Source organism: Mytilus trossulus, chromosome 5 (genome assembly GCF_036588685.1).
Source record: "Mytilus trossulus isolate FHL-02 chromosome 5, PNRI_Mtr1.1.1.hap1, whole genome shotgun sequence".
NCBI classification, from domain to species: domain Eukaryota; kingdom Metazoa; phylum Mollusca; class Bivalvia; order Mytilida; family Mytilidae; genus Mytilus; species Mytilus trossulus.
In genome coordinates this window covers 66,362,942-66,373,255 of record NC_086377.1, presented here as the reverse complement: position 1 = coordinate 66,373,255, position 10,314 = coordinate 66,362,942, and the positions used below count along the sequence as shown (strand labels likewise).

The 10,314-nt window shown below is 34.1% G+C and overlaps 1 protein-coding gene across 1 annotated transcript; it reads left to right on the top strand.

The window, feature by feature from the left end:
• The first annotated feature begins 4,349 nt into the window (after positions 1–4,349).
• On the top strand, positions 4,350–7,365 carry LOC134719094 (heavy metal-binding protein HIP-like). The gene is made up of 3 exons (XM_063582040.1): positions 4,350–4,484; positions 4,906–5,120; positions 6,936–7,365. The coding sequence occupies exons 2-3, from the start codon at positions 4,919–4,921 to the stop codon at positions 7,343–7,345; spliced, it is 612 nt and encodes a 203-aa protein (XP_063438110.1). The 5' UTR covers positions 4,350–4,484; positions 4,906–4,918; the 3' UTR covers positions 7,346–7,365.
• The last annotated feature ends 2,949 nt before the right edge of the window (positions 7,366–10,314 follow it).

Below are 10,314 nucleotides of genomic sequence, written 5' to 3'. Positions count from 1 at the left end.
GCAGTTAAAGTTTTCAAAACATTTATTAGATTCATCAACTATCCTAATTTTTTCTTACAATCATAAGATAGAATCAATAGGAATATTGTTTTTGATTTTTTTCCTCATTTTTGTTGAGCCTGCAATTTACAGCAAAAGTAGGCGAGACACTGGGTTCCGCGGAACCCTTACAAATGTTTAAATCAAAAATCTAAATACATGTACATGTATTTAAAAATCAAAAATCTAAATTTTATACATGTTTTTTCAATATTTATCTTCTTTCAGAAAGTAAGTTATTTTCTGTTCTTTGGTTATTGCCTCTCTGGTGTTCTGCAGTATGGGGATTTGTGTATTGGTGTTCTGCAGTGTGGGGATTTGTGTATTGGTGTTCTGCAGTGTGGGGATTTGTGTATTGGTGTTCTGCAGTGTGGGGCTTTGTGTATTGGTGTTCTGCAGTATGGGGCTTTGTGTATTGGTGTTCTGCAGTGTGGGGATTTGTGTATTGGTGTTCTGCAGTGTGGGGCTTTGTGTATTGGTGTTCTGCAGTATGGGGCTTTGTGTATTGGTGTTCTGCAGTGTGGGGATTTGTGTATTGGTGTTCTGCAGTGTGGGGATTTGTGTATTGGTGTTCTGCAGTGTGGGGATTTGTGTACTGGTGTTCTGCAGTGTGGGGATTTGTGTATTGGTGTTCTGCAGTGTGGGGATTTGTGTACTGGTGTTCTGCAGTGTGGGGATTTGTGTACTGGTGTTCTGCAGTATGGGGCTTTGTGTATTGGTGTTCTGCAGTGTGGGGATTTGTGTACTGGTGTTCTGCAGTGTGGGGATTTTTGTACTGGTGTTTTGTGGTGAAAACCTAGTGACGAATGTACTCTGACCAAATAATCTGTTTTAAACTTTATTTCCTACAGACTTTCTGAAGACTATAAACAGTTTTGTCATGTCAGTTAACTGCTAGTAGTCTGTTGTTATTTATGTATAATTGTCATTTTGTTTATTTTCTTTGGTTACATCTTCTGACATCAGACTCGGACTTCTCTTGAATTGATTTTTAAATGTACGTATTGTTATGCGTTTACTTTTCTACATTGACTAGAGGTATAGGGGAGGGTTGAGATCTCATAAACATGTTTAACCCCGCCGCATTTTTGCGCCTGTCCCAAGTCAGGAGCCCTGGTCTTTGTTAGTCTTGTATTATTTTGATTTTAGTTTCTTGTGTACAATTAGGAAATTAGTATGGCGGTCATTATCACTGAACTAATATATATATATGTTTAGGGGCCTCCGGGTGCGGGAATTTCTCATTACATTGAAGACCTGTTGGTGACTTTCCGCTGTTGTTTTTTCTATGGTCGGGTTGTTGTCTCTTTGATACATTCCCCATTTCCATTCTCAATTTTATTTTTATTACTATTTACCTCTGTTTTGTTGACAATCATTCCAGGAAACGTTAATGTCGCTTTTCTCTCGGATTAACAAAAGTTTATATGCTTTAAATTTGGTATGCGCTGGTTAAGATTGGGATTGTGGAACGTCAGTATTAAATCTGCCCGTTCTGTAAGTGTAATGTGCCACTATTTGTAATTTGGCTTTTGTCTCTTCTGTGTTCTCGCCGTCCAGTCTCGTTAGCATTGCAGCTAAATTCAAGTTTCTTACCCCGACCTCTTTGGATATTTGGTGTAACATATCTTCTCGTTCGTTTTCTTAGCAGGGACAGAAGGAAATGTTGAGGCGTTTCAGGTGCTCCACAGTTGCATGATTCTATGGCGTTGGATTGGCCTACTCGGTTCTTGTAGTAATTGAGTTCTTTATAGCCAGTTCTTAGTTGGGCGAATATACTGAAATGTTTTTTAGTTGGAAAATTTTACATAATTGAGTGTTTCGTACTTGGTATTTTTTCATAAAGGTCCCTGTCTCTCTCAGATATTTCCCATCTTCTCTGCCATTTATTTCCTGCACTTTTATACGGTGCTTGTTTGGCGCCTTGTAGTGTTATGACGTTATGTTCCGGTGGTAATTCTTTTGCTTCCTCTGCCGCTGTTTTTGCAAGGATGTTAGCCTCATCATTACCAGCTATGTTGGCATGTCCTGGTGTCCATGATATAATGACATTTAGTCCTTTTTGCCTAAGATGTTCAATGTTTTCTTTTATTTCTCTTATTACGGAGATGTAGCTGTTTGGGGCCCAGTTCAGCGTAAGTAATCACACGGCACTTTGACTGTCAGAGAAAATTTTGATTTTGTGTATTGCTTTGTAAATATTTTCTGTAATGCAGTATTCTAGGACCATGAGAATCGCTATGAGTTCCGCCAGAAGGATGGATCCTGTTTGTGCCACAGGTCTATGTAATCTTGCAGCAGATTTAATGTGTTCAGCATAGATTATTGCTCCTGTTCAACATGTACTAGTGTAAACTCATACACTATTGATGTCCTTTTTCACTTGTCACAATTTACACAAAAACAGTTCATATTATGCTACCTAATCACAGGATCCAGATAAAATCATATATGGAGGGAAAATCGGATATAAACAAAGACAATTCCCATTTTTAAAGAGCGGGATAACTATAATTACATTTCTTTACAATTTACATGTTTTACAATGATTTTTTATGAAAATAACACATAGACGTTTGATATATCAAGTATATAGGGAAAACAAATCTGAGACAAGTGCCTCATACCTGCCAAGTTTTCAAAATGCACATGGGGATTTTGCGTGCAAGATGGCTGCCATACTCATAAAAAAAAACTTCAATTAAGGTGCCTTTATAAAATACAGTGCAATGTTGTTTTTTTGCTTCTTCATACTTTTAAAAGCCTCAATTCATTGTAAAATTAATTGTTAAAATTAATTGTAAAAATTGTGGACATAATTGCTCTTTGAACATTTTAATTTGGGAGCCTCCATGGAGGATTGATTGATTGTTGGCTGCTTTACCCCGCATTAGCACAAAAAGGCTGTATCGCGGCGACCTCCATGGAGGAAATCCCCCGAAAAAAGTGATAGTTGGCAGGTATGGTGCCTTATGGTGTTGTTGTTACTTAATCAAATATAGTATCTTGAAAAAAAAAACAGAATATTTAAACTTGAGTCAAAATGATAATTTGTAATTAAGCAGGAATTTTAGTATTATTTTAAACATACTAGTATCATGTGTACGATTTTCGTTAAGGTGTCATACCACGAATTAAAAGTCCCTATCTGTTCAACCAAATTTTACAATTTTCACAGCTTTCTAAATATTTTACCTTAAGTTTAACTTCATACAAACCAGGTATATCCTGAATCATACATGTATCAGCTTTCTACATGCAAATTTTCAATAGGTGTTTAAAATCATATAAAAAAGAAATAGAATAGAGCTACCACTAAAAATAACCCCTGGTTTTCTGGAAATCTTAAATTAGTATACTATGGAGTGCATTAATCCTCAATTTTGAATGCAAACTCATAAACAAGTAAATTTTAGCTCAAAATCATTAATGGTCTTAATATCTTTCTCTTTCACCAAAAGTTTTATTTCTGCCAATTTGTCGGTTAGTTTAAGTAACAAATGACATCAAATGCACTATATTTTGGCTGAGTAGGCCTTCTTTCACATACGTTCTAAATTTGAGGGAGTAATTGGTGGTATGACACCTTAAGTGTTCTCATGTTTCCGGGAAACGCTTTGATGTTCTTATATTTTCCTGAGCAGAGTTGGTTCTAATATTTCCAGGGTATAATTGGTGTGTTTTAATATCGATATACACAAGATAAGATAAACCACATTTTAATTAATAATATCATTCAAGGATTCCCTAAGCATGTTACAACTGAAATGACTAAATATCAATAATTTCCTGGTAAATGGGAAATTGTATACTTGGACTTAATATCTAGAATCACGCCACGCCACGACAATATATACATGTGTGAGGAAATAAATTTTACTTTATTTTTGGTAAAATGGACAATCCATAATTTGAGAATATTTTACATTAAAGCGACTTTGAACTAAAGTTGTAAAGAATTGATTAAATTCATTTGGCAAATATACTTAATAAAGTTAGTTACGTTATAACGGTCACTATAGATAAATGTTGTTTAAAAGTCAATATTACATATCAAGCCTCAAGCTAAGTCAAATACTTTACAAGTTTGTTATACAACTTTTCTTCGGTCAAATCGAATACATAGATAAATCAATTGATATATGGATTGAACCTTATCCAGCTACGAATTATTGAATAATAAATCAAACAAAATATGTGATGTCCATGTATATTAAATAGCGGTCAGTTGTGTGTTTCCAACAACAAAAATGTGAGGAGAAAAGAAGGAAATTTATTAAGAAATTATTATAAGCTATTAGCACAAAGTATTAAACAAATAACTTACATGGGCCTCAGTTTATTGCTAACGAAAGTACTATATAAATCTGTTTCGCCCAACACCACTAGGCACTTCGGTGTTGCGGCAGATTAGAATATAGAAACTTCATTTCTATTATTCACAGGTTAGTTGAACTATTTTTCGTTAAGTTTTAAGCAGTAAACTGAGTACTCGATAAAGATAAATTATTTTTATATTATTATTTATTCAAAAGCAAAGTTAATTCAAATTATCAAATTACTTGGTTTGAATGTTTATGCAAAGTTGTGTCAATATCAGATAAACAATTAATGCAATATTTAATTAAATAAACTAGAACATTATTTCTCTTTCTATTATCAAGTTTAAATGGACAACTTATTTACATAATTTAGGATGTTAACCTCATAAGGTCAACCGCTTATTTATATTCATATTATGGAAACTTCTTCAATTATTCTTTATCTATATTTGTTATGTTTGTATATATATTATTTTGTATTGTTAATTGTAATACATGACTTCGGTGTTGCACATAAACAAAATAAAACCATCAATATCAACAGATACAGTGTAACAATGCAGTTCTGGAAAGTTTTTCTTGTTATCTCTCTCATGTCTCGTGTTGAATCGGAGGGTGAACAGACACAGCTGCAGAGTAGCCTAAGTTTATCTAGTAACCACGATAATCCTGATTTATGGATGTTGATGAAGCAGGTGGACAGACTTGAAACCAAACTTTCTCAATATGACGAAAAAATTGAGAAATGTGTCAAGCAAGGTAAGTCTTTTCCCACTATAATTTTATGTCACTATTTTTTTTTCTTTACTTTTTTTGGTTCATCGATATCTCTGTTCTTAGCACAGGCACTTGTCTCAGAATTTTTTTTTCCCTATATACCTTATTATAACAAGGTATATAGGAAAAAAAATTTCTGAGACATGTGCCTGTGTTTTTTTCTGAGACAAGTGCCTGTGGTTCTTATGGGTTTCTTTCGGCATTTTTTCTGTTCCTTTATATTTACTTTTTTTCTGCAGCAGGCTTGAACCATTATTCTTTATTCTGTAAATCCAAGTCTCACGATACATTTTGATTGACGAGTTCAACGTAGAGTCATCGTAAAAGAAGTTTGGTTTCGAGTAAAAGATATATATATCTATATATAAGTCTGAAAATTACACCAAACAGTGTTAGAGTTAGATTTTCTAATCCGTCCCTCAGCGGGATTCGAACTCACAACTTTAATACACTACAGCACCAATCGCTAAGTCTCATGTCCAGCGCTCTAGACCACTCGACCACATCCGCTATAATAAAATATAACTTCAATAGTCGTAGTGTTACCTTGTCACGGAAGGTGAATCTAGAGATAGATATGAGACACGTGTTTTTAACCGTGTGTAGATGTTGTATTATTATTTTCATACACAATGTATTTATTATTTGACAGCAATCTACCTCAACAAATAGAGATATAAACGAGTCTAAATTGAAAACTACGTTCAAACCTATGCGTCGGATAAAAACCGCAATTTTTATACGTGTGCACGTAAAACAAAGTTCGTTGCGAGGATCTAAATACAGCACAAACAACATGTTCCAAAAGATCAAAAAAGTGAAAAAAAAGTGTATTTAAACAGAACGCCATTGACTAACAGGTCGAACAACAGATGTTATTTAACCATGCTGACTGCCATTGGCGATTGCCAAATAAAATTGATCACAAGATGTAACATAATGGATCTTAATATAAATTTAATGCTAAACAGAAAACAACTAACTTGTTGCCACAATATTATGCCACAAATATAATATTGAACAATTATACATAGATTGTGAGCATGTGTAAATGAGTATATTCACTTTAGGGGACGATGGTTTGGTTCGTTGGGGAAGGGCATGAGGATTTGAAAAAATAATAGGGTTATAAAACAAAACAAAAGAACAAATCTTAATTTATTAGTTGTTAGTGGCTTTGAACTAGGTGTCAGATAACTGCGAGTACTCTCACATCTGTTCATTGTGTTTTTTTGTGTCGGGATGTATAAATACTCGGCCACGTCCACTTGTATTTTTGTCGATCTGATGAGTTAAGCCTTTTTAAACTGATTTTTATAGTTTGTTTTTATGTTGTACTGTTATACCACTGTTCCAAGTTAGGGGAGGGTTGGGATCTGCTAACATGTTTAACCCCGCCACATTATTTATGTATGTGCCTGTCCCAAGTAAGCAGCCTGTAAATTCAGTGGTTGTCGTTTGTTTATGTGTTACATATTTGTTTTTCGTTCATTTTTTATATGAATAAGGCCGGTAGTTTTTTCGTTTGAATTGTTTTACATTGTCTTATCGGGGCCTTTTATAGCTAACTGTGTGGTATTGGCTTTGCTCATTGTTGTTAATGTCTGTGTCATTTTGGTCTGTGGATAGATGCCTCATTGGCAATCATACCACATCTTCTTTTTTATACTATATGAAAACAATCCCTCCCTATAATATCATTTCAAATAGTCGTCCCGTTATATATCGATTTGACATTTGACAACTGTCTGGTATAGACATTCTGCATTAAAATATGAGTTTTTGTTTAATTTTCAGATAAAAATGGACTAATCCACGAAACACAAGTTGCGTTTCATGCACGTTTGGCAAAAAGTGTTACGCTTCATGGAGCACAGACTGTTATTTTTGACAAGGATATAACTAACATTGGCAATGCTTATAACCCACACACAGGACTATTCAAAGCGCCTTACGCTGGACTTTATTTCTTTTCGTGTACATTCTTGAAGCAAAGATCTACTTTCCTGCGTGTTCAGATGATGAAGAACGATATTGAGATACAATTGGGATATGCAAAGACAAGTAATGCAAAGGCAGATGCTGGTTCAATGATTGCAGTAGTATATCTAAAGGCTGGAGATATAGTTAAAGTTCGCCATCATCCTACCTTCGGATCAGGAACGATGCACGGACATTGGAGCTTTTTCACAGGATATCTTATTTAATAAATATATATTAGACTTAGTACAGTCGATTCCAATGAGTATGTAGCTAAAGGTAATATCTTAGGTTAGCTTGCTTGCTAGCTGAACCATGAAGTCATTGGTAGGTAAGGTAAACTACCCTCCTTTCGAAGTAGCCTAGTCCTACACACAGATAGATTGGTTACCTGTCGGACTAGTCTACTCTTAAAGGAGGATAGTTTACCTTACCTAACAATGACTTCAAGGTTCAGCTAGCAAGCAAGCTAACCTAAGATATTACCTTAAGCTACCATGTAATGAAATCGGCTGTAATATTTCAAAAAAGTTCTTGTCATTTCTATTGATGCATATTGTTGCAACTGCTTCGAGCAGTGTTGACCTTTGATAGATTTGTCTATGTTTTAAGGTCATATTTTGTCATGTATCTTCAACTGTTCTAGCTGGTTCTTATATGGTTTCAAATATTCGGTTTTGAGCGTTTCAGATAAAAGTAAATCTAGAAAAGCGTTTCGTGCGCATGCAATTTATAACACGTTGTTTTCATGTGTATTCACAAAGAGTACACACACTGAAATGACTCGCCTGGCTGCTTTATTAACACATACAGAAAAACGGATTTAGTATGTAGGGTAAGGTAATATTTTTGGTTAGCTTACTTGATATAGCTAATACGTGAAATCCTTATAAGGAAATGTATACTAGTAGGACCCTCCTTTTTGCGAAGTGTAGTCCTACAGACAGATATATTAGTTAATGAATTCACAGTTCAGCTAGCAAGCCAGAAAACCAAAGATATTAACTTAAAAAAATTACCTACACACTGAAGGGTTTTTGTTGTAATTATTTAATATAAATAGTTTAACTAGATATAGGAAGATGTGGTATGAGTGCCAATGAGACAAGTCAACTCTCCATCCAAATAACAATTTGTAAAAGTACATCCTTATAGGTTAAGGTACGGTCTTCAATCACCGTAGCCAAATTTGGCACAACTTTTTGGAATTTTGGATACTCAATGCTCGTCAACTTCGTACTTGTTTAAAGAAGGCTTAATAAATATTTTGATAAGAGCGTTACTGATGACTGATGAGTCTTATGTAGACGAAAAGCTCGACTGGCGTACTAAATTATGATCCTGGTACCTTTGATAACTACTTCAGCACGGAGCCTTGCTCACACCGAACAATAAGCTATAAAGGGCCCAACAAAATTCTAGTGTAAAACCATTCAAATGGGAAAACAACGGTCTAATCTATATAATAATCTTTATTGCAAAATTATACAAAAAACGAGAAACGAGAAACACGTATAAAAAATATAAACAAACGACAACTACTGAACTTCAGATTTCTGACTAAAGCAGCAATCATTTCATTTTCGGGGGGGGGGGGGGGGGGGGGGGGGAGGGTATGGATATTTTTCTGGACAAACTTTAATCTATTTTTTTGGCGACATCAAATCAAATGATTGCTGCCTTAGGACAGATGCAAACATTTCAAGCGAGATTATACGTTTTAATGGACAAAACCTTCTACCTTTTCTGAAACAATAGTATAAAATCATTCACAGCATAGAAAAACACCTGATAATTGCGTGTTTCACATAAAATTAAATCTATCCATGAACATGAGGTCATGATCAGAATAACAAATCCCGGCATACATGTATACGTCTTTTTCATAATAAAATCTACTTAGTACATAACTACATACTACTAAAAATGATAAATTAATTCCACAAAGAAGACATTTTAATTCGAACATCTTCCAAATTCCATTTTGCAAAACACAGTACAAAAAAAGAATCATATTTTCCAAGAACTATTACCGACTGGACAAACTATCGAATAACATTGTAAACTGCACTTCAGTAGACTCTTTCAAATCTTCAATTTCAAAGCACCGATATTAACTCAATTACAGCATCTTACTTTTTTATACAAAACAATTTTTTAGTTAATTTTATACGCCTGCATGATTTTACATGTATTACACATGCACTAGACTGGTTCCCGGTCGCAATATTAAGTATGTTACACATATACCAATATAACGACCGGGACGAGATTAACGTTACCTTGAACTTGTTTACAACGTTCTTCAAAATCGGAGGTATTTCTTAACCAAACGTCGTCTATTGGGGAATTTTTTAATTTAAGCGTCCCAGCAGACGCTCCTCATATATTGAATTCTGAGATTAATCTATCGAGAGTGTAATTATAAAATCATAATTAAAAAGATAGTTAGGAACAAATGAAAATAAAAAATAAAATTTTATGAAAATAAATTAGTTTATTCTATTGCAAAACTTGGATCTAAACAGTGAAATGAAGAGACCTGAACGGAGCTGAAATTATACTTCAATAACTGTTTTATTTTTCATTGGATTTTTTAATCATTAACAAAAAGTTCTATATAAGTAATAATTTAAAAAGAAATTATGAAAAATATTGTCAGTTACTGTTGCCGCGGCTCTGCCTATTAAAATATCTCTAGAAATGGCTATTTCATCGGCAACAGCAATATAATATATAGTGAATGTGTTTCGTCTGCTCACGGGAAAATAAAAGAAAATAATTTATATGTTTATTTTGTTAGCATGAGGTAAGCAGAAGCCCAACTAAAAAACTATTTACAAATAACTGAGACTAGTATTTCAAAAGCAAGTTTATTTTTTTTTTTTTTTTGAAGATATGAGATTGACTTTCTTCTATTGTATACATGTAATGTTTTGTCAAATTGCAATGAGATTTTTAACTTTTTTTTTAACACAATTATGAAATCTGAGATTTTATTCTTATACATGCATGTATAAGTGAGGGGTCAGACATTTATCGGGACTCCGGGATCGGATTTTTTTAAGCTCGGGGTTTAGGGATTGGTCCTTTCGGGATCCTGGAATTGTATTTTGAATTCCGGGATGTCGGGATTTAAATTTCTTTACATTCGGGACCTCGATATTTCATGTTTTCAAGCCATTGATTTCGGGAT

Excerpts from the sequence above, each read along its gene's own strand:
- LOC134719094 (XM_063582040.1), top strand. The coding sequence starts at position 4,919 with ATGCAGTTCTGGAAAGTTTTTCTTGTTATCTCTCTCATGTCTCGTGTT. Across the intron at positions 5,121-6,935 it reads TGAGAAATGTGTCAAGCAAG|ATAAAAATGGACTAATCCAC; the intron begins GTAAGTCTTTTC and ends TTTAATTTTCAG.